The 25,254-nt window shown below is 34.6% G+C and overlaps 2 protein-coding genes across 2 annotated transcripts in view; both read left to right on the plus strand.

The window, feature by feature from the left end:
- The window catches only part of LOC133178252 (mitogen-activated protein kinase-binding protein 1-like), an 89,441-nt gene that overhangs the window by 38,276 nt on the left and 25,911 nt on the right, over nucleotides 1–25,254 (plus strand). The window lies entirely within an intron of this gene.
- Nucleotides 10,118–14,029, plus strand: LOC133203223 (uncharacterized). Its single transcript, XM_061339052.1, has 2 exons — nucleotides 10,118–10,386; nucleotides 13,639–14,029. The coding sequence occupies exons 1-2, from the start codon at nucleotides 10,121–10,123 to the stop codon at nucleotides 14,027–14,029; spliced, it is 657 nt and encodes a 218-aa protein (XP_061195036.1). The 5' UTR covers nucleotides 10,118–10,120.

Below are 25,254 nucleotides of genomic sequence, written 5' to 3' on the forward strand. Positions count from 1 at the left end.
TTGTTGATATGAAGTTGAATTTTACTTCGGTTGGTTCATAACCCCAAATAAAGAATTTCAAAGTGCAGTACTGTCAAAGGGAAAATTGGATACGTCAGCATCACATATAAGCTCAAATGCTTTAAGCTCAAACCATTCACACATCCCCGAGGAGGAATCACGTACTCTAACCAATTCATTCCCAAGTCCTTTTATATCCTCAAAAGGATTAATAAAATTTTATGTTTCATAAAATGTTTTATATGCAAGCTTTTTACATTGTTAATGTCAAGTCAATTAAATTTTGTAGTTATTATAAGTATGTTGTATTAAGGTCGGGTTCAACTTTAATCGGGATCGAGTTCCCAATATTTAAATCCGGTGGAAACACGAGGTTATGGTAATTTTAATCTGAGCTACAATGTGAAGAATTGATTTGTATAATTATCAAAGAATTGGTTGTATTGACATATTAGTCATACCATTTAACTGCGTAAACAAAATTTAGACACTTTGATAGTGAGTCGGGTGGAGAAGTGACCCTAGGAGCCGCGATCTGGCAAACTCCAGTTTCGTGATATCCACACTGAGGGTGGCTTCTGCCTTCTGCTTGTAATGATTTATCAGACTCACAGGCAACACGAAGCGACGAGTCATGGGACTGACACAGTTTATAATTTTAACTTATAACCTTTTTAATGTAATAATTGAACATTTGTTACGGAGACATCCCTCCGAGAATACCAAAGTGATTGATACCAATAAACTGCGTCAGTGTCACCACCGGGAATTCTGTGGCTCAGATAGGAAGTATTTGGTCTGTGATGGAGTTTGCTTAAAAGACAGTAACCATATGCATGACCACCGGTTCTTGGGCAAATGTCTACAAACATGTCCATGCCTCTCAATTTGACAGGACAGGCAAAGAATCAGGACTAGATAAGTATCAATACTAAATACTAGTGCATTACACACACAGTGTTTAGTAAATCTCAATATGGAGATTTACCCATGTTTAATGGATTGTTATGCTAGTGGTAATGCTGGCTTTGTGCTGATATTAATTCATGTAAGACAGTGCTGGTGATTATATTTAATCATATTTATTGCTAGGTGCTCTGCACATTATGCCAGCTGTCTTCAGTGTAAGCTGTCGGGTCAGTTTGTATTGATTTCTATAGATGTATGCAAAGGCAACAAGTTTGTTTTTTTTAATTCTTCCTGACAACTGCAGGAGTTGGAAAGATTTGTTTATTTATTTAAAATATGGGGTTGCCTATAATGATGAGCAATAGTTGCAGCTAAGTTTGTTTTTTTTTTTTAAGTTCATTTCTAAGTTAATCAGAAATTAGAATTTTTTCAACTTTTATTTATTATGAGCAGCATCTAATATGAATGTGGACCATGATGACTGGCCTGTCAGTGTCAGTTTTGGTCAATTTGTGGGGGATCACCTATGGATCCCTATGATTTGTGTGAAGGCAACACGTATGTTATTTTTTACTCTTACTGACAACTGCAGAAGTTGGGAGGATCTTTTCATTTATTTATAAAATTGGTTGCCCATAATTGTCATGACATAGTTGCAGCTAAGTTTGTTTATTTTAGCTCATTTCTAAGTTAAACTGAAATGAGAATATACTTTTTCAACTTTTATTTATTACGAGCTGCAGCTAATATTAATTATACCTGACCTGTTCATGCTAATTCTTAAAGGATACTGATATCTAGACAACTTTCATTGTACAAAGAGTTAACCCCACCTTTAACATGATGAAGATGTGAGCATGTTGTCTCATTATTCTGTGCATATAAATGGGTGGGGTACAACTAGTATCATATTACATTCTCATGTGTGAAAATTACAACATGCTTGGACTCATTGTAGAAAAAGATACCACCAAAGATTAAGGAAAGGAAACCTGTTGCAGATCCACAACCACCAGGAAGGACAAGTTACACAATCAAAATGCTCAAGCTCCTCCTGTGGATTTTACTGCACATATCTGTGTTGGATGACAAATTATCATTGTCTTCAGTAAGCTGCTCTGACACCAGTGGTAACTTAGATAACTAATTTTGTCAACACACTTCAACATTTGTTTTGTGGTGAGTTGGTGGCAGATACAGTCAATTTATTGACCTTAAATGCTTATAACCCAATTCCATAATAAAATATTTCAACTCAAATTAAAAAAAAAAAAAAAAAAAAAAGCCATCTAGTTAAACTCACAGTCAACAAAACAATCATATCATGGTACCAGTGTACATCAGCCTCTCTGATATTCGTGTCCATATACACAGAAAATTATCCCCAAGAGTACGCCAATCTTCTTAAAAATTGCTGTACTGTTAGGGAAATTGGGAGTTCCAATGGGGATGGCCCATAGAGATATTATGAAGAGAATGCTATTAGCTCGTCAGTTAATTGAGGTCCCTTGGCACCTTCCTATTACCAAACACATAGTCAAAACTTACATCCTCACTCGTTCTTTAGCTTCTTACAATACACCGCAAACTGCTCAAATACAACTGCCAAATATATCAAGTATATACAGTAAACAACAACCCAAAATAAAAATGGAGCAAATCGACTGAAGCAGATCTAACAGCAAATTAAACACTTTCAACAACAATAGAGCAAGTGCTACTTCAAGAGTACAGGGTTATGACAAGATTTTACTTGACTTTCAAGTTTACAGTTTTAAATATGATTTTAAACTTGGTAACATTGAGTTTCTTTGGACCTCTCTTAGGAACAATCATCCGTCTGTTAAAAAAAAGAGAGTCTGATGATAGCCGACAAAATGTTGGATAAGGAACTTAGGCTCAATCATATTTCAGGTCTACATACATTTAAACCTTTTGATAATCTTATTTGTTCACCATCAGGGCTTGTGCCTAAGTAGCTACTTGTAGAATTCAGAATTATTCGTTACCTACTCTTTCCAGAGGGTAATTCAGTAATTAAACACATTTCATGATAAATACTGCTGTGCATCATCATTTTATAGAAATGTAATACAGCTAATCAAGACGTTTGGGACAGGACACATTTAGTCAAGTAAGACATAATGGACAGGTTTCAAAATATCCCATTCCACCCTTCAGACTGTCATTTTTTAGGCTTTATGTAGGATGATCAAAATTATTACGATAAATGTTTACATTTGGGGCCAGGTCATCATGTCAGTTGTTTGAGAGGTTAAGCACAGTCTTACAGTGGATTATGTTAAATAAATATCGGGCCTCTGGTTTCTCTCATCTCATTGATAATTTTTTTTTCTACTTAGGACCAGAATTACCACAAAGTGACTCTCTGATGTTCAGAATTTGGAAAACCTGTGTCAGAGATTAAAATGTCAAACTGTCTTGCTAACAACTTGTTTGAATATGGAGTTTTTGGGATGTCAGTACCTGTGGACAAACTTCTCAATATGATACAATTGCTGGCAAAGACAGCACATAGAAAGAAAAGACAGTTAAAAGAACTGCAGTCTTTGTTAGGTGTGCTTAATTTTGCTTGTAAAGTGGTAGCACCTGCTCATGAATTTTGATACTCTTAATAGATTAAAATTGTCATGTTCCTAAATAAACTCAGTACTTAAAATTAGTGTGCTGACATTTAAGCATGGCATCTCCTTATTGATCACTTTGATGGCAAATCTATTTTTTTATTGGGATGAATGGATTTCTTCACAGAAATTTCGTATGTATACCTATGCATCTGGTAGTTGGGCTTTGCATCTGTATATGGGTCATTATGGTTTGTGCAATCTTGGCTAGGCATTCAAACAGTTTATCACATTTTTATAAAGAGCTTTTCCATATTGTCTTCCGGATGGAAATTTGGCTTCCTTATTTGAGTAATCAAAAATTTTGGCTGATATTATAGCTGTTGTTGGAGTTGTCAATAAAAAATTGTCAAGCAGGGACAAAACATGAATTAGTTGTTGCTGCATTTGACTTCAATCATATCTAAAGGAAAGTTATCAAAGGTCCCCAAACAGTTAGAGACAACTGCTGACACTAAATTTTCAATCACAACATTATTCTTATCATATTTTATCTGCTTTATATCACAGGGTTCAAAAAGCAGATATGAATCTTTTTGTTGGCACTCTACCTCATTGCCTTTCATGCACTTAGGTGAACAATGTAAATTGAGCACAGATCACACTCAGGTAATCCAAAATCAAATGACAGGCACTCGATAGCAATTACCTTGACAGACAATAACCTGAATTGTCAGTTTGTCCATTCAAGTTTTGAAACTGTATATTGCTCAATATCAACACACATCTGGCCCTTTATTCACCTTCAAATCTGGTGATATAGTTCCTCACAGTTTTATGGCATATCCCTTGTAACATGTTATAAATTTTAAAGGCTTTGATTCCTCCTTTAATTCAGATATTGTTTTGCATTTGTGCTGCCACAGAGGTGGCACAGAACGAATTGTCTGAAAATGTCATTCACCAACTTGATTGTTGGCACTATAATGCAAGTAGGCATTACATTAGGATAAATACTTTCAAATTCAAATTTGCCAAACTTGAAAGTTAAATATTTCCTCTTATACATGTACTGCCACCGAACATCATAAATAGAGAAGTCAGCATCTGGCAGTTCTCTATGTTGGTAAGTAAGATTAGGCAATGCATTAGCTTCTGATGTAACATTATTCATTGCTTTATCATTAATTTTGTAAATTTGGTCATGAGACCAGCATATGGCTGCTCAAATAGTTGTACATCCTCTATAGTCATCAACTCTGTATAATTCAGTTTAAATTGATAGGAGGTCAGCACATGGCTGCTTATATAATCTGTATTTTAGAAAGTGAGTTCAGCATTGATGTACTTACAATGTTTTACATAGACTGCTTATTAATGTCAATGAGTTCAGCATATGGCGGCTCATATAAACTGTAATCTAGTCAGTGAGGTCAGCATAGCTTTGCTCAGAAGTGTTACTTAAAGTATGTACCATATTCGTGAGGTCAGCATATGGCTGCTCATGTAAATTGTATGTTAATCATGAGCTCCACATATTGTGATCTTAAATTTTATCTGTAAAGACTGTGAGCTAAGGCACAAACGTTTAGCACATGGCTGCCCATATAATCTGTATTTTGTCAGTTAGGTCTGCATAGTTTTGCTTATAAATGTGTTTAACTATGTACCAATGTTCATGAGGTCAGCATATGGTTGCTCATGTAAACTGTATATTAAAATTTGTCTGCGTTGACTGTGAGCTAGGATACATGAGGTCAGCATATGGCTGCTCATGTAAATTGTTTGTTAAAATCTGCCTGCATTGACTTGACCTAAGATACATGAGGTCAGCATATGGCTGCTCATGTAAATTGTATTTAAAAATGTGCCTGCATTGACTGTGATCTATGATACATGAGACCAGCATATGGTTGCTCATGTAAACTGTATGTTAAAATCTGCCTGCATAGACAGTGAGTTAAGGTACACGAGGTCAGCATATGGCTGCTCATGTAAATTGTATTTAAAAATGTGCCTGCATTGACTGTGATCTTTAATACATGAGGTCAGCATATGGTTGTTCATGTAAACTGTGTGTTAAAATCTTCCTGCATAGACAGTGAGTTAAGCTACATGAGGTCAGCATATGGCTGCTCATGTAAAATGTTTGTTAAAATCTGCCTGCATTGACTTGAGTTAAGATACATAAGGTCAGCATATGGCTGCTCATGTAAATTGTATTATAAAATCTGCCTGCATAGACAGTGAGTAAAGGTACTCGAGGTCAGCATATGGCTGCTCATGTAAATTGTATTATAAAATCTGCCTGCATAGACAGTGAGTAAAGGTACTCGAGGTCAGCATATGGCTGCTCATATAATTTGTATTCTAGTCATGAGCTCATCATAAATTTGTTTATAAATAGTGTGCATGAGGTCAGCATATAACTGTTTATATAAAATGTATTTAGTCCATGCATGTATATTTTTTGTCATTGAGGTATACATGTTTGGTTCAGGTTTATGCACCCCTTTGTATACATTATATTAATAAACGTTGTTTTTATACACTCTGAAATTTTATATAGTTAATTGTAAATTTGATTATTTTAGTGTTACCATAGTCAATTAAATACTTCTCACAAAAACTCCTTTTTGGCAACTTTCAGTTCAATGTAATTCAAATGAAAATGTCTTTTCCTTGGGTGGCGCTGCATGCGTCATGCAAGCATTTAGCATGCTTTGTGGCCTCTTTTTGTACGCCACCTTCTTGTTGCACAAACTTTGTAATCATTATATATAACAATAGCTGGGATAAGCACTAAGTTGCAATGTAACATATCTAAAATGAAATTATTCATCATTTGACCTTATCCCAGCTTTTAATGTACATTATTGTAATTGTATATTATACATGCTTTTGTTTCACTTCTCGTCATTTATCTTGGCAATAAATGACATATTCACTCAGCTTAAGTTTTTCTGTTTTCCTTAAGTGGTTTAAGCAACAAGAACAAGCTTCAGAAAAGGCATTGAACTTATACTAAAGTGTGTAATTTGTTTAATGAAAAAGTTGTGAATATAAATAAAATTTTATGTTTCATAAAATGTTTTATATGCAAGCTTTTTACATTGTTAATGTCAAGTCAATTAAATTTTGTAGTTATTATAAGTATGTTGTATTAAGGTCGGGTTCAACTTTAATCGGGATCGAGTTCCCAATATTTAAATCCGGTGGAAACACGAGGTTATGGTAATTTTAACCACCACCTCCCTTCCTCCTCCCATGTATAGTTATGTTAGTGGAAAATGTAATTGAGAAACTTTTGTTTTAACTATCCTTACCATATAGGTTTAATGCACTTATTCTTCATGTAAACTGTGTTTTCTCTCTGCGATTTACAATAAATTTGAACTTGTTTTTAAATTATTCCTGTTAGTAACATACAAGTGGCGCCTCTTTTTGTACGCCACCTTCTTGTTGCACAAACTTTGTAATCATTATATATAACAATAGCTGGGATAAGCACTAAGTTGCAATGTAACATATCTAAAATGAAATTATTCATCATTTGACCTTATCCCAGCTTTTAATGTACATTATTGTAATTGTATATTATACATGCTTTTGTTTCACTTCTCGTCATTTATCTTGGCAATAAATGACATATTCACTCAGCTTAAGTTTTTCTGTTTTCCTTAAGTGGTTTAAGCAACAAGAACAAGCTTCAGAAAAGGCATTGAACTTATACTAAAGTGTGTAATTTGTTTAATGAAAAAGTTGTGAATATAAATATTATTCTGTGGAATTGTGGTTCTGCTTGTCTGGTTATAGTTTACTGAATTCCGTGCAAGTCTTTCGTCAAACCATTTAGTGTCAAAGAAACCGGTCAGCGTTAATTTCCCTGTTCAAATCAAACTCGTTAATAGAAAAGAGGTGAAAAGATGTGTTTAAATCCAGGCAAAATGTTCTGTCAGTCCCCGGTCTTAGCTCATTATTATAAACCGTCAAAAGTGATGTTCGTAAATCCTGTTCGTCCGTCAGGGTGTATGAGCTCACCACTACCAAGAAAATATAATAGCAAAAAGGTCTTTTAACAAATAATTTCATTCTGAGACGTCTAAATTTTCAATCAGTCCTGGAGATTTTGTTTTTAAATTTCGGTCATAAAGAGAATCAAACGATCAGGCCATCTAAATAACTTAAAAATTTCTCAATGAACAAACTGGAACTATATAGAATTCCTCACGCATTAAATACCTCCAAGGAAAACATATGAATCATATAGATTGCTTACAATGAAGGGTCGGTAAGAGGCCCTTGAGAATCAGAGTCCACTTTTCTGCATGATCTGAACCTTATTGGAATTTTTTTTGTTGATGACGTCACTTTCCATCTCGAGATATTTAGGATTTTCTGACTTTCAGAGGGTTGGCTTGTCCTGGAAACTCCTCCGAAACAAGATATTGAGTCAAGATTTTCAGTGAAGGTAGAGGAAGGTTGGTAAATTTCTAGATGGGTGTCCAAATCTCTCTAGCGCAAAAAGCGCCGAAGCTCGGTAGTGCTCAAAAAATGTCTCAGAAACATTTCACAAAATTTAATACCGTTTCTTTCATTAAGTATGTTCATAATTTATTAAACCACATAGAAGAAAAGGTGTGCAGAATGATACGAACTTTCATTTGATATCAAGAAAAAGGGACTGACCCCTCAAATTAGGTGATATGACGCATCTAAAGGCCAACCGTATTCCGTATCATAAAAAGACTACACATATTTTTATAACAGCATTTTCTGTAATGAACAATCATTACTGTATGCATAAATTTTTAATTTGAATGGAATTTAGATTACAGTAACATGTCATTTTTAGCGGTCATTATTTATAAATGACCGGTCATTATACCCCACGTGCAATGATTCCTAGGTCATTATTGCTGTAAACGGTATTTTTTGAAGTCATTATTGAGAATCAAATTTGAGTATTCTTAATAGAGGTTTAATAAAGGAAGATATTGACCGCTCCGTATCTTGAGAAATCTTTGCTTGACAGACATCAAACTTGATATACTGGTTTCCATTGAGAAGTACAATGTAGAAGGAGGTCAAAGATCAAGGTTCAAACATAGTAATTATATTTATGAATATTTAAAGAACACTCTGCTTGACAGACATTAAATTTTGTACTCTGGATTTCCTTAAGAAGTTGATGATCCCTATTGATTTCAGATCTTAATGTCAAAGGTCAAGAGTTAAACTGGACAAAGGAATATTTTGAACACTCAATATCTTTAGAACCATTTGCTTGACAGACATCAAACTTGGTAATTTGATGATCAATGTAGATTTTGAGGTGACAAGGTCAAAGGTCAAGTGTCAAACTACTCCAGACATTAGAAGATATTGTTTGCTCAATATTTTGTATATTTTGTGATCACAAGGCCGAAGGTCAATGGTCATTCAACATATAGACACTAGACATAGGAAGATAATATCAGCTCAGTATCTTGAGAACTATTGCTTTACAGACTTCAAATTATGTACACTGATACCCTTTAAAAAGTAAATTACCCTTAATGATATTGAGGTCTGTTAGAGAGATCAAACTATGTATCATATTTACCCCTGACTAGTCTATGACCAATTGTTTACACTCTCATTACATGTATTCTTTATTTATAGTTGTTAATATTGCCACGCCGGGGAGGGGACATATATGTTTCTAAAACATTTCTTATTACTTATAAAAGTAATAAATTAACATACTTTTAATGATCAGTATTTAGTGACAGGCCTATAAACAGCAGTTACAGACAAAATTTGACGAGGTTTCCAAATGCAGTTATACTTTGATAAGTTCTCCCTGCATTTTAAATGAGTGTTGTACACAAGGAAGACGGATTAAAATTTTTTAACCATGACGCCCGATGAAAAATGAAGACAGATTTAAAAGTAGTATACTAATTATGCAAAATAATAATAATAATAATTAATTTAAGAAATGGCCTACCTCCATACATACACTATAACTTATATTAACTCCCTTAGTAAGTATAGCAGGGTGTAAAATTTTGTTCATAAACGCCTTGTCCAATAATAAAAAAGATATAATTATGCTAATCAAAGATATTCGTGGTGGGTTATGAGTTATCACAAATTTAAGGAATAACTGTCTAATTTTTTGGTTTCATGATGTGATCAATCGATTGGCTTGCGTGATAATTTGCATAAACGCGGGAGGCGTTTATGCATAAAATTATCACGCAAGCCAATCGATTAATCATCGTCATGAATCCAAAAAATCTGACACTTATTCCTTATATTTACATGCTCCTGATTCTGCAAATCCCCGTGCTAATAATTCCGCTTCTGTCTCTATTTGTCCCGCCCCGCACGTGATTTTTTTTAACCACGCCTATCGATGAATCGGTAGATTTATGTAGATATAAAGTATTTTTACAATTTGTAATTTTATCTCGGACAAAGACATTGGAAATGTAAATATTTCCCCCATACGGTTTGTGGGTGATAAATTTATACACGGATTATAAATTATAGAGCAACACATCCTCATTTTTTATTGATTTTCCTTGTGATCGGGAAATGAATTCAAATGCAGCAGTATTCGATAAGGAGTTTACAACATGTCGGACTTAACAATGGACTACTGGTTAAATTTAGCCCCCTGTCCCCCTCCATGGAACCCGGGGCTGCTGTACAGGACCCCCTACCCTGTAAACCTGACCGAGGGGGAGGTTCAGAGGATCGCAGAGAGATGCAAAGTCCCTCCGAAGGACACGCTAATAATGAGTTCATCTGTACGGAACACATCGAGTGTGGTGCTTCCTGCTTTAGTTTCGCTGTTTTCTGTGACTTTATTGGGGACTTTGATTGCTGTGTTGGTCTATAGGTGAGTTTTGGGGGAGGATGTATCTAACTATCATAATTAGTATACAGCTGAAATTTTGATAATTATTTTATTCATTTTTTTCTATTTTACATAACGTGACGCCTTATGAAATTAATCAATCTAATCCCTGTTTTCATTAAATATTAATCTTTATTCTAGAGCATCTATGCACACGTAAAAGTTTGCTTGCTAGGCCTACATGAAAAAAATAGAAGCAATGCGTTATAAAACAGAATGTACTATATTAAGGTTAAATTTTAACCTCAAAAAATCGATTTGAAAATTATGACAGTGATTAGTTTATAAGAATCAACATAGAGGAGCTAAAATACTTCTTCCACCATTTTGAAAGAGCTTTTTGTAGTTTCATTAATTAATCAAGATAGGAAGCATTTAAGCAAGATTTCTCTCAATTACTTAGTTTTTAGTCATGAATACAATTAGAGATTTGAACGTCGATTTGAGCTCTGCCCAGTATTTGCAATTTATAAGAGTTTGTGACGAGAGAGAGAGAGAAGGAGAGATTTTGTTGATGCATGGTAGGCTATCAATTTTGTCAATATACAACACCTCAGTTGTTTAAGTACACACAAAGTTTTATGTTTTCATTCGTATATGCCAAGCACCAAGTGCAGGTTAAGTAATTATCCTTCAACGATGCAAAAGTTTTTTTTTTACTTTTTCCTTGCCTTGAAATTCTTAGTAAGAGATTTAGTTGGAAAAAATATTAAAAAGCAGTGAAGGAAAAACTTCAGAAATACTGTAAAACTACATATTCCATAAGTGGTGTGAGTGTGAATCAAATGAGGCTACTAAAAGAAATCGAAAGAACTTTTTAAAAAATCAAAATTTTGAAATAAAATCACTCGCATCCAAACATACGGCTTTTTTAGCACTTTTTTCAACCATTCCACATGATATATTAAAGACCAAGGTTTTTTTTAATATCACAAACAACAGCTTTTTAAATTAAAAAATATCATATCGTGATTTGTCATCTACAAAATTACTTTCTTAAAAACATTCTAATTCTTCACACAAGTATTCTGAAGTTGACATTAAAAAAATGCATGAGTTCTTCCAACAATCTGTTGTAATTCCCATGGGTTCTAATAGTTCCCCTTTATCAGCAGATTTTGTTTTTTTATTCTTATGAAGCAGAATTTATTCAAAAACTTCAATATGAAAAAAAGTGCCTTGCTGTGGCCTTCAAATCGACACTTAAATATACTGATGACGTTTTACCATGGGGTCTGGCACTTCTGCTTCATATTTGGATATTTAATAGAGAACGCCATTGATAGCAAACCGACAACTTAACTTTACGATAAAAGTGTCGACTTCAACTTTACTATCGTCAATTTCCTTTATTTAACGTAAACAATAAAGTATAAAGTCAACTTTTCAGAAACTCTAGCTACGGTCGAAAGTTTTGTGACTTTTTTTAAAAATTGTTAGGCCATGTTTTCCACACTGAACTGATTACGGATTTACAACTTTACCCCAGGCACTTAACCAGCATGGACGTGAATTGTATGCAGAGAACGTCAAGGGCTCTAGAGGCCGCTGGGAGACCCCCATTGGGTCCAGGGGCGAAGTCTCCGGAATCTCCTGGGTTTTACCAATTATTTCAGTCATTTTCCTGCAAAAAATCACGCTTTCTTGTTTTTCTTTAGAAAATAAAAGACTTAGTAATACATGTATTGTTTATTAAAACTTCCATGTAGGTATACATGTAGCTGAGGCTGAATATTTTCCTGATATTTTGGTATTGTCTTCCCTGTTTGTAACGAGCAACAATTATAATAATGTTACTAACAAAAAATTATATTGTATTTTAAATTATATACTAGTTTTTCATAGCATTCAACGACGTGATTGAAATAAAAATAAAAAGATCTTTTTAAAAATTATCAACGCGTCACAGAACAATGACATACTAAGGAATGATTTATTTTGATTCGGTAACCATAGTATTTAGTAAAAGATTTGGTTATATAGACATTATGATACGGAATTCAAATCGGAAAAATACGACAAAAAAAATAAATTGAAACACAAATGATTGCTGGATGTTAGTTTTCTCTCCGAATACCTCTCTCTCTTTTTCCCCAAGAATTTTTGTTTGGAAACTTGCGTACAGGCAGCTACGCGCATGATTGACCCAATCAAGAAAAAGGGCTCAAGGCAGGTGTGACCGGTCAACAGAATATGCTTACTTCTCCGTGGTATCTGATCCCACCTCTGAAGTTTTTAAGGGTCCGCTATTGTTCTACTCTCAATTTGTATTATTTATATGGACTTTTTAAAAGACATTACTGTTCGTTATCTTCATATTTTATCTTTCCATTCCTTAGACGAAAACTTTATAAGATTAGAATTACGAGTGTGTCAACTTTTTTCTTTATTTTTTTAATTCATTTCATACATTAAATCATTTCAGTTTTCATACCTATGCTTCGGGTTTCTCTTCAGTATTGAACAAAATCATAACCATACAGACATGTAGACATAAAAAAATGGCAGGCCGTCAAAACAAAATTCCTACGTTCCCTATTGCTGCTTTGTTGCGGAACTTTGCAAATCATGCATCTGCGGTACGATTTGAAACGATATATGATAATAAGTATAAAATTAACCAAAAGAAATAGTGTTCTTGTTCTTGGATTAAAAAAACATGAAGATCCATAAAGCAAGGATTAGTGTTCATTAGATTTAAGTTACCTATCCTCACGTACACCTCTGGGAATTCTTTTAAACCAGGTCGGTAATATTAAGATTTATCATTTTAAAGATTAGGCCATTATTTCTAAAAGATTCTCTTTGCCACGCCTTATTTGACCATACAAATATGTTTTTCCAACATAAAAATAAATGAGAAGATAACCGTAACGTATAGTGATCAATCTCCTAAACCCAGAAAAGAATACAAATCCTGAACAAGGCAAACAACAGAGGAAGGATCCGGTGCCTAGGAGTACACATCCCCTGTCGACCGGTCACACCATCCTGATAGAAGAAGTAATCCTTAGTCAAATTGGTATAAATCAAAGGCTTAACAATTGGTGGAAAAAAGTCTGCTTTTGTATATTGCACTTTAATACCTTGCAAATCTCGGTTCCTATACTTAATTCTAGTGTTTTTCCAAGAACTTATATTCCACAACAGCAGATTTTTTTCAGGCTTGTTATTAATAATACCAGTGCATAGTTACACAAGTACTGTTAATAAACTGTTTCTTTCCAGGTACAGACACAGGAAACCTAGCACGGGCGATAGCTGCCTACAGCCCATGGACTCTAAATGTGATTTGCTGGAAGAGGTTCAGGACCGTGGTAACAAGGGCTTTGACAATGCGACATACATGTACAAAGGACTGAAGACCGGCATACAGCATCCCGATAAAACAAACACACAACGGCACGCGGGGAATTCGAACAAAACAAAGCAGGTCTTACGTCATCCTGATAACACAAACACACAACAGGACGAGGAGAATTTCGACAAAAGAAAGGAGGTCACACAGAATTCTGAAAAAGCAAAAATAAAGCAGGACCATCAGATATCTGACGACTCGTTCTCAAAGCAGGGGGAACATATTTATGAAAATGTATTACACATAACAAGAACACTGGAACTCTGAAATCTGGCCAAAGATGCCAAAATAACAATTGGTATAGAAAGCGGAGCAGCTCCAGGACAGAGTTTTTTTTTGCCATGAGTGTTAAACTTACATGAAAATTGAAAGTTGTGGTGTTCATTATTTTTACTCCGAACCAAATCAAAATTCACTTCTGATTTCTTCCAATGTTCTTTTTTAAACATATTGTATATATTTTATGTTTTCTATTTTAATTTAAACATATTGTATATATTTTATGTTCTCTATTTTAATAATTTTTATTTTCTTTGAGTTAATAAACGTGAAAAAAAAAATTAAACAAAAAATCGTTAGTTTAATTTGTGTATTACTCATGAATTTCTGAACGGAAGAATTTGTTAAACAAAAGATGATTATTGAATGAAAAATATCACAATTAAACGGGGTTTTACCATAAAAGTACTAATGTTCAAGTTATCACATATTTTTCTTCTGATAATATGATGTCATTCTTATAAAAAATGAGAATGGTAAGCTCCTGTTCTACGAGTATCATTCACTATACTCTATATCGTCTACTGAGAAGGGTTTTTTTTTTTAAAATTTTAAATGAGTCAGTTGATTCCATGATGTTCGTCTTACATAGACTAAATAAATATAATGAAAATATAATTTTTTGCTTTATTCAGTTTAAAAAAAAGCGGATGTGTATTTTCACCTCAAAAATACAAATAAGTATCATTTTTAAACCACGTGTGTAAGGTAAACACTAGTAGAATGAATGAAAATTATAACATCTGGTTAGACTAATTTTAAAACCTGTCAGAGAACCCGGAAAATTTCGGACTTTTGAAAACAAGAACTCTTGACCTCTCAAAGTTTTCCCTCGGTCCCACGGACTTCGAGGTATCGGGAGTTACCCTGTATTGCAATATATCGCAATATGGTTTTCACTCGCAATACCTGAATCTAGTCCTGTAATTCATGAGAATTTATGACATGCCTCTAAATCTAATTCTTAAAATCATCATCTCATGTGTGCCTCGTCAAAATCGGTCGTGGATGGCTATCAGCTGGGTTTTTTTTATTTAAATTGGCCAATCAACCGAGCTAATTATCTTAACCATCATGGATTCAACTAATTGACCAATCAACCGAGCTAATAATCTTCACCACAAGGCAGCGTCAGAAGCATCTACCAAAATTACAACTTAAAGTTGGTGATAATATCATTGAAAGCGTGCAATGTGTGAAGAACCTAGGTGTCATTTTCGATCAACACCTTACTATGAAAAAACAGGTATCCTCGGTCGTCAAGTCATCCTATTTCCAAATATGCAATATTGGACTATACGGCGCTTTGAGACCATGGTGAACGCCGTAATCACTGCAAGATTGGACTATGGTCAAAGAACACACTAGAACGGATCCAAAGAGTCCAAAACACTGCAGCTCGTCTGGTTACAAGATCGCCGAAAAGGGAGCACATTACTCCTATTTTAGCAGATCTTCAGTGGCTACCCGTTTATTTTCGGCCACAATATAAAATCTTGACATATGTCTTCCAATCAATACACGGGTTAGCTCCATCTTATGTCGAGAAACTTATAATTGAATACAAGCCCGCCAGATCACTGCGATCTGAGTCAACATCGCGGTTAGTTATTCCAAAAATCAGGACAAAGACATATAACGAACGTCGGCTCAGTTGGGCAGCAGCGTTTTTGTGGAACGACCTTCCTAATGACATATAACAGGCCCAGTCCCTGAACATTGTTAAAAGACATTTCAAGACACAGTTTTATAGAATAGCTTTTTAAATAATTGGAGCACACATTTTTAGCATCAATCTTAAAAGATTTTCTAATATTCACAGAATTTTTAATGACGCAATTGTTTGTATGTAAGTTTGGAATTTTAATGTTATAATTTCTAATACACATATGTTAAACTACATGTAATAAATCTATTCTTAGTTCTTAAAATATGTTTATTTGCGTTTTATTGTACAGTGCTTTAGAGTAATTTTATTAATTTTCAGCGCTTTATAAATTTATTTTTTATTATTATTTATTATTACTATTTAATCATCGATACTAGGGCGATACCCGGGTATTGTGTCACCTATGTAAACATCAAATTAATATGTCCACTCTAACCCCAGATATTTATTGTTTTCCAAGTAAGTACCAGCTGAATAAATTACACGCTTGATTGGCACATATCTGCAATTAAAACTTCGAGAGATCAATAGTGAAAAACATTGAAATCTGTGTAAAGGGACCAAGGTTTAGGTTCGAGAGATAGAGAACTTTGAGAGATCGGAAGCTTGAGAGATTGGGAGTAAATCTGCTTAGTAATGCAGAGAGAAAAAAAAAACGGGACCGGGATTTTACTTTGAGAGAGCAGGTACATCGAACCATCGAGAGTCACCTGTATGTAATTGTACATTTAATTCAGTAAGATGCAGAAAATAAAACCCTTTTTGTTAAAGTCTTGTGTGCTGCGAAGAGGGCCATCTTTGATTAGGCATTTAGCATCAAGTATTTTTACCAGCTCTTCCTACGTCGCGGTTTTGCTAGTTTTTGTGTTTAAGATCGTAGCTTTATGTAGCCGCTATGCTCTTAAACATGTTGAATGTACCCCTTGACATGTATCTATAGCTACATATCAGCAGACTTTACTGATGCCATATCAGAGTTTATTACATTAGGAAACAGTCTTTGGACATTTATGTTACATTAATATAAAACACATGTTAATACATTCTTCATTTATATATTCAGCTTTGAAAAAACAAGGAATGTGGCTAACTACATGTTTGACCAATCTCTTGTGAATGCAGACTCATATGAATTATCCTTATAATGCTAGACTATACCATCTATACAGTACAGTATCATCAGTGCAGGTATTTAATTTTCTTCACTTGTGTGTTTTCCCATTGAGCAGCAAACAAATTGTCATTTGTATCTGTGCATAGTCCCCTGAGATGACTCAGTCCACAGTCTATGTAACGGAGGAACTGTCCATCCTGGTCTATGATGTGGACACAGTCATTTTTATAATCTGTTGTAAGGATGTGACTCTGACTATTAGTGGTTATTCCTTGAGGACTGAATGGTTCATTCTTTGGAGCAGGAGTATGTCCAGTGTATCTGAATCTCAGTTTTCGAACCCGATTGACCACCAATACTGCTTTAGCTCCCCAGTCAGACACACAGATATCCAGGTTCCTGTTCTCAGTTATGTTTCTGTTATAACGACCAGATGAAAAGAGAGGGTTACCTTTGTCATCAAACTGAATGGTTTGTTTCTCTGTGGAGCCAAAGTAACAAACAACTTTTGTTTGTTTGTTATCATCACTGCTCATGATAACCAAGAGCTCACCAGAGGAGGTACTGCAGACACCATTAGGTTTCCAGTTCTTTAGTCTGATCACCTCCTCTATCTTCTCATTTTTCACAATGTACACAGTTCTATCACTGGTATCAGTATAAATTAGATCTCCAATTTTTGTCACTGCTATGTCTATTGGCGTGTTTCCTGACTTGGTTGTGATTGACTTGAGTAGTGATCCCTGATTGATGCTGAAGAGTTTCATGGTCTTGTCTTTTCCTCTTGTCCAGATTTCTTCATCACTCACACAGGCCACATTGTAAAGTTGTTTATACCCAGTGTCTATGGTGGTTATAGTATTTGGTTCATCAAGCAGCTGTTTGACTGGAGGAGAGAATCCACCTTCTGGTGGTAATATCTTCATACTGTAATAACGTCCATTTGAAATTAGAGAACTTAATTCTAAAGCTCCAAACATTTTATGAAGTTCTTTTTCTTGAATTCTCCCTTGCATGAATTTAGGTTTAGATGGCACAATTTTTTGTGGAAAGTTTTTGTATCTGTCTATATTGAATTTAGTACTGAACAGTTTTGAGAAGTTATTGGAGTCTACAGTGACATCAGCTGAATTGATTTCATCCTTGATGTCAGAAATTGTCTTGTTTATTTCACCCAGATGTTTCTGAAGAGTTTGTAACTGTGTGTTTTTCATCTCATCAACTTCAACTGTAAGTTTTTTGACAAGTTTGTCAATTTCTCTGTGCCAGTCTTCTCCATGTTTTGTTATGGCTGTTGAGAGATCTCCATATTCCTTTTCTAATTGACTCATTCTATTTTGTACATCAGAGGCAATGTCCTGGTAGGTTGGATAAATTGTCTCATTTAATTCATTTTGTTCTTGAATTATTTTGTTCCTTTTTTCATCCAGAACTTGCAAAATTGTCAAAAATTTATGACCTAGATGTTGATCAGATGCAATGCAAATGTTGCATACAGGAATGTCACATTGATTGCAGTACATTTCACATCGTTCTTTGCTATGAGTTTTACATCCAGGGTATTGAGGAGTGGATTTTCTAAGAGGGAATGGGACAATTTCATGTTTCTTGGATTGATCAGATAACATGTGTTCTCCCACACAGGCCTTGCACAGGTTGACAAGACATGTATCACAGTGCATCTGTACCACAGCGGTCTCACACAGGTCACATCGCATCAAGTTCTGGGCACTGGTACGGGGGTCCATTGTTAGATGCTTTTAGATATGAAGATATGAAGATTAACAAAAATATGACAGAGATGTATTTCAGGCCAAAGATTAACAGCTGAATATAGGCTGCTACCTTTGATCAATCAATTCTTGTCACTTTTGAAGATTACCCATAGTTGTTTTAAAACTGAATCAGAATATGAGAAAAATTTTGAAACATTTTGCTGTTAGTATTCAGTTATTATGACTATACATCATTTTTCCTACTTTTGAGAGATATGAAAATATGTGTAAAAATCATAGAATAATTGAAACAAGAGGCCCATGGGCCACATCGCTCACCTGAGCACATTGGCTAGGGAAAAAAACCCCCAGAAATCTGTTCAGTACTGAAAAGTTTATTGGGGGGGGGGGGGGTGTCGGGTAAACAAAGGTTAATATACCTCAGGATGCTTCCATATCAACATTGCTAATCATAGCTTTGCTCTTCTTGAACAGAAGAATTTTAAAGATTTTTCCCAATATGTATTCCTATGTGAAACCCATTGTGGCCCCATCCTACCATCCTAAATTTGAACAAATTTCAATCTACACTACCTGAGGATGCTTCTGTAATAATATGACTAATCATGGCTTTGCTGTTCTAGAGCAGCAGATTTTTTCAAGATGATTCCTATATATTCCTATGTAAAACCTTGATTCTTGGTTGTGCCCCCCCCCAACCCCTGGGGAGGGGCGGGGGTTATAACTTGAACAAACTTGATTGTACAATACCTAAGGTTATCTGTATAAATATGACTTATAATGGGTTAGTTGTTCTCAAAAAGAAGGCTTGTAAAGATATTTCCTATGTATTGTCTATGATCAGGTTGTTACAAGATATATATATATATAGTACTTAAATTTTCTCTTATCTAGAGACGGGGACTGGGTAAGGTTCTACTTGCACCATGTTTCTCCTCTACGTTCCCATTGATAGATAAGAATCTTCTTCAGATTTACTACACTCAGAACTTAACATTAATTCCCTAGGATACTTGCCACTGGTGCTTATAACTTTTAAACATTTATTTTGCTCTTACCCTTAACTTCTTTATTCCTAATGCAACATCCAACTTCTTCAGCTAGCTTCTGAATGTTTGACTTTCCCAAGGCTCTGCCTTATATACCCTTTGGCTAATCCCTCCCAAGGGTTGTCGGTCATTTCACTATTTGAAGTCTTTAATGCGTTTTACGCAAATGCCCCTTAAAGGACTTATCGCATGTTTTTCAATTACTTGAAATTAAAAGCTTAATATATTCCTTATGATCACAGTTTATAAAAATTGTAAATATACCGAGATAATTAAACACCTATAGGGTCAAATGAAAACCCCTGAATTAAAAATCCAAGTTAATTAGATAGCGATCACGTAATCTTGCATCCACACCGTAGTCCTGTAATCGTATAAATTCATCTTTTACTCATTGATTATATACTTTAAATTACGCCTAGTTCATATTTCTGTAGTAATTCAAGAGAAAGTACAGAATTAATTTTTTATCAGCATTTTTCGTACTTTATGCTTCATTTTTATTGATATTTCAGTCAACGGTGTGCAGATTCTTATCTCTCTATCACTGAATTGTCGCATATGACGTCACATCAATATGGCGCCGAAATCCGATTGAAATACTCATATCACTGTGACTGAATTTCATTTCTTAATTTCGCTTAAAATATGCTTGCAACGTTTATTGTATTCAGTATTTTATAAAGAAGGTTGTAGACGATATTTTTTCATATTGAAAGTTACGATTTTTTAAAAAGCATGCGATAAATCCTTTTCACCTATATATTCCTTGGTAAAACTTTGACCCACTGTTGTAGCCCAACCCTACCCCCGGGGGTCATGATTGGAACAAAGTTGAATCTACACTACCTGAGGATACTTCTGCATTAATATGACTAATCTTGGCTTAGCTGTTCTTGAGAAGAGGATTTTTAAAGACATTTCCGATATATTCAAATGTAAAACTTCGACCTCATCTTATGGCCGTGCCCTAGCCCTGGGGGATATGAGATGAACAATCTTAAATCTAGAGTATGTAATGAAGCTTTCACATAAGTTTCATCCTTTCTTGCCCAGTGGTTTTTGAGAAGATTTTAAAAGATGCTACCAAATTTTCATGAATTCTTAATTATCTTCCCTTAGCACTTCCTGTGATAAACTTAAGTCCGTTTCACTCAAGGATACTTTGTGGCAAGTTTGGTTGAAATTGGCCCAGTGGTTATTGAGAAGAAGTCAAAAATATGAAAAGTTTACAAACGACAGGCAACAGATGAGGGGTGACAGACAACAGACGGACGACGGACACTCTTTGATCAGAAAAGCTCATGTTAGCCTTTGGCTCAGGTGAGCTAAAAAGATCAATGTCCTACTACGAGGAGCGATCAGAAAATAATGCCAGTAATGTTATTCCATAGATTTCCTTAGAAGATGATCAAAATCAATGTTATGAAGTGTAGATACCTTTATTACATGTATCTGTCTAAAAGTTCGTATCGTTTTATTCACTGTTTAAAAAGTTATACTGTAGATTGGCAAATAATCACGATGGTTTTAATTTCACTATGTTCGCGGTTCATCATTTTTCCGCGAAATTAAATCCATCGTGAATGCTGTCATTAGGTTTTCAAAATTTTTAAATGCTTATACAAAATTTATATTAATTTCATGTGGCGTGAAATTAAATCCAAATTAAAACCATTGCGATTCGTACTTTGTGAGAAATCGTGAAATTTTAACACCGGGGAATTAAAGCGACTTACAGTATCTAAACGAAGACATACTGGCCATTTTCTCCCGTGATATGAAATCTACAGTGAAGGCTGGATTAAGGACTTATATAAAAGTGAGAGGCTTCTTGATATATCTTATTTTAAATGAAATTTGTCAGATTTATGGAGAGTGTAATTTCATTGAGCACAGTATGTAGCTAGTTGAAAAAAGTTCATGAATGATGTAGAGGTCGTTAAAGACTGCTCAAGACCAGGGCAACCAAAAATAGCCGTTACTGGAGCAAACGTGTTTGTAGATAAACTAAGAAAATGGCAGATATACTTTAAAATATATCACGAGTGTTGTTGGGATCTCATCAGCAAAGTACATGAAATATTGACTAAGCACCATTAACCAACGTAAAATATGTGCATGATGGACACCACATCCCTTGAAACCAGAACAGAAATTTGCCAGAAAACTTAAAAATTTATTCTAAAAAACTGTGACAGGAAAAAGTTTGCTGACCTGCTAACAGGTGATGAAACTTGGAAATACTTTTTTGAACCGCAAAGAAAAATTAACAATATGATGTGTGTCCGTCCTGTCATTGCAAAAAAGGTGTTAGTGCAAAGAAATTTTTTATGCTATTTTCTTAAATTCTAGTGGTCCAGTTATGCAAATTCCAACTCCGCAAGGTCGAGGTATCTGGGGACAATTTCACAAAAATAAAGTACTGAAAAAAAATTTAAGAACTGTATGAAAAGAATTGAAAAAAAAAATCAGGGGTATAGAACACATTAAGCTCATAAATGACAACGCCCCAGCACATAAGAGTAAAATAGTTCAAAATTTTTTGAAGGATGAAAGGGTTTTTCAGCCTCCTCATCCCCCATATTCTCTTGACCTGAGTCTTTGTGACTTGTTTCTATTTCTTACACTGAAACAGTTGTTACCTGGATGCCGCTATACTTCGCGCAGTGCTGTTGGTAGTGCTGTTTATCGGTGCTTAGACAGTATTCCAAGGGAAGACTACCTAGGGGCTTTCAAATCATGGGTTACCAGATTGCAAAAGTATGTGAATGTAAAAGGGGGTTACTTTGAAGGATTAAAAAAAAACAAGGTTAAATTTTGTTCTTTTTATCTACTTGCAGAATTTTCTGATCGTCCCTAATACAGGTACAGATATGTATAGTGTATGTGAGTGTATGTAAAGAGCCACTGAAAAAGAAATTTTGGATATAGAACTAGAAATACAAAAATTGTTAAATTCATTCCAATGGTGAAAGGATATATTTTAAAAGAAATTGTTTTTGTTGTTATCTTAAAAATATAGAGAATTTATAGACTGCATTCTTAAGAAATGTCCTACCTGTTTTTAGGAGACTGTAATGGCGACCGCCCTGTATGTGAACTCTTTCAATTTACTCAGAACACATCTACCTGTCAGTTGTTTTATACGTCCTGGTTTAAAATCTAGGTGATTTAAATATTGGAATCCTTTACCTCAATCTTCAAATATGAGGAGTTGCACTTTGTATCTCGAGCACAAATCTTTCAACACACCAGGGATAATACTTGAATGAATTAGCTGGGATAAAAACTTTATAAGGCCTCAAATATACACTCTGAGTCCAAGGATATTTTTATGCCCTGCCATGAATAATGATGTTAGCTGTTCAACTGCATCAACATTTTTTGACCTTGACCTTTCCTTTGACCTTGATCTCACTTTTCCTAAATTAGTATTTTGCTCAGTTTTAAAGAAACCATTCAAGATAGTGCAATCAAACATCATATACTGATACATACTGATGTAAGCTATTCCACATCTCCTAACCTAATCAGTATTCAGGGTCACGAACCGTAGGGAGCATTCATTGCAACAGTTCTTTTATCCCTTTAAATATGCTCTTTAAAACAACATCACATAAATTTGTGAAGTGTGGTATACATGTGGGTATATCCTTTATTTAATCAGGATCACAGCTGTAGTTATGGATATTGCCGATCATAGGCTTTTTAAACCCCCGCGTTTTACTGAAGAAAATGCAGCTAAAACAATCCGTTTTTTCCTTAATCTTCAATATGCCAACAAAGGAATTGACGCGGTTAATATAAGTAATATTCTTAATCACAAAAGGGTCCAGTCCTGTATTCCACCATTTTTCAAGTTAAAGACTACACCTTGTATTTCCTACAAATATACATCGACTCTTGCTTCCAAACTTTTTAATTACAAGAAAACTTTACAGGGCCTGGATAACGAAGATCTGAAACATAATCCTCCATCGTGTTCATGTTCTTCTTCACCCTATAACTATAGTCCTGCTGGACACGTTATTACTGGTGACGTAAATATAGTTAATAATGAGGACCTTAGATCACTAATTTTAAAAGGTCCTAAATTTAGGGAACCCAGATCCTTCAACTGGCGTAAGAATTTCATAAATATCATGGATTCTGTAGAGGACTACGCCAGGCGATGGGCCAGACATGAAAAAGAAGACCTTGACACTTTGTCAGAATGGATTAAATGTATCAGATGTATGTTAAAATCGCGCATTAAAAAATTGAGAGGCAATATGAGAACCATCTATCCTTCTGTATTCAGTAATCCAGAAGTGAAAAAAGAATTAGATAGATTACATGATCAGTACGTACTGGTCCCTGCTGACAAAGCAGGTAACAACATTGTCTTTGTTTGTAAGGCTCATTATATTAAATGTATTTTAGAGGAACTTGGATTTAATTCTTCAAGTGGTAATCCAACTTATACTCATAGTTCCCTTTCTATGGAAGAAATTCTTCAAAATCATATGTCAGTTTTGAATATTTTTAATATTCCAAACAACCAAAATGAATTCGAATTACCATATTTATATTGGATTCCGAAACTTCATAAAAATCCTTACAAACAAAGATACATAGCGGGTTCCAGTAGATGTTCAACCAAGCCTCTATCTTTACTCCTCACTAAGATATTAACAGTGGTGAAGGAGAAACTTCAAGACTACTGTGCAACAATATATTCGAGAAGTGGTGTAAATCAGATGTGGATACTTAAAAATTCCAAGGAACTTTTGGAAAATTTGAAATCACAAGATTTTACCAAAATCAACAGCTTAAAAACTTACGACTTTTCAACTTTATACACAACCATTCCCAACGATAAATTAAAGTCCAGGCTTTTTGATATCATTGACAGCTGCTTTTTCAATAAAAATGGAACTCGTAAATATACTTACCTTGTCATTGGTCATTTGCAAAATTATTTTGTTAAAAAACATTCTGATTGTACACACAAGTACTCTGAAGTTGACATTAAAAAGATGCTTGAGTTTCTGATTGACAATATCTATGTGGTTTTTGGAGACCAGGTCTTCCAACAATCTATTGGAATTCCCATGGGTACCAATTGCGCCCCGTTATTAGCAGACCTTTTTTTGTATTCATATGAAGCAGAATTTGTCCAAAATCTTGTACGTGAAAAGAAGAAAACACTTGCTGTTGCCTTCAACTCGACATTTAGATATATTGACGACGTATTGTCAATCAACAATGGCTATTTTCATTCTTATGTCGATACGATATATCCTGGTGAACTTGAGATAAAAGATACCACAGAGTTTGACACATCTGTTTCATATTTGGATATTTTACTTGAAAAGGCTTTATGATAAACGTGATGACTTTAACTTTTCAATCGTCAACTTCCCTTACTTATGCAGCAATATACCTTCATCACCTGCATACGGGGTATATATCTCTCAGTTGATTCGATACGCAAGAGCATGCTCTACATATGTACAATTTCGAAAACGAGGTAAATTATTGACAAATAAGTTGATGAAACAAGAATATCAGCTGTCTCGTTTAAAGTCATCATTTCGTAAGTTCTTTGGTCGATACAATGACCTTGTCAGCAAATACAATTTATCATTGAGTCAAATGCT

Source organism: Saccostrea echinata, unplaced genomic scaffold, assembly GCF_033153115.1.
Source record: "Saccostrea echinata isolate AGI-Se365-2 ecotype Australia unplaced genomic scaffold, CSIRO_AGI_Sech_v1 ptg000002l, whole genome shotgun sequence".
NCBI lineage: Eukaryota > Metazoa > Mollusca > Bivalvia > Ostreida > Ostreidae > Saccostrea > Saccostrea echinata.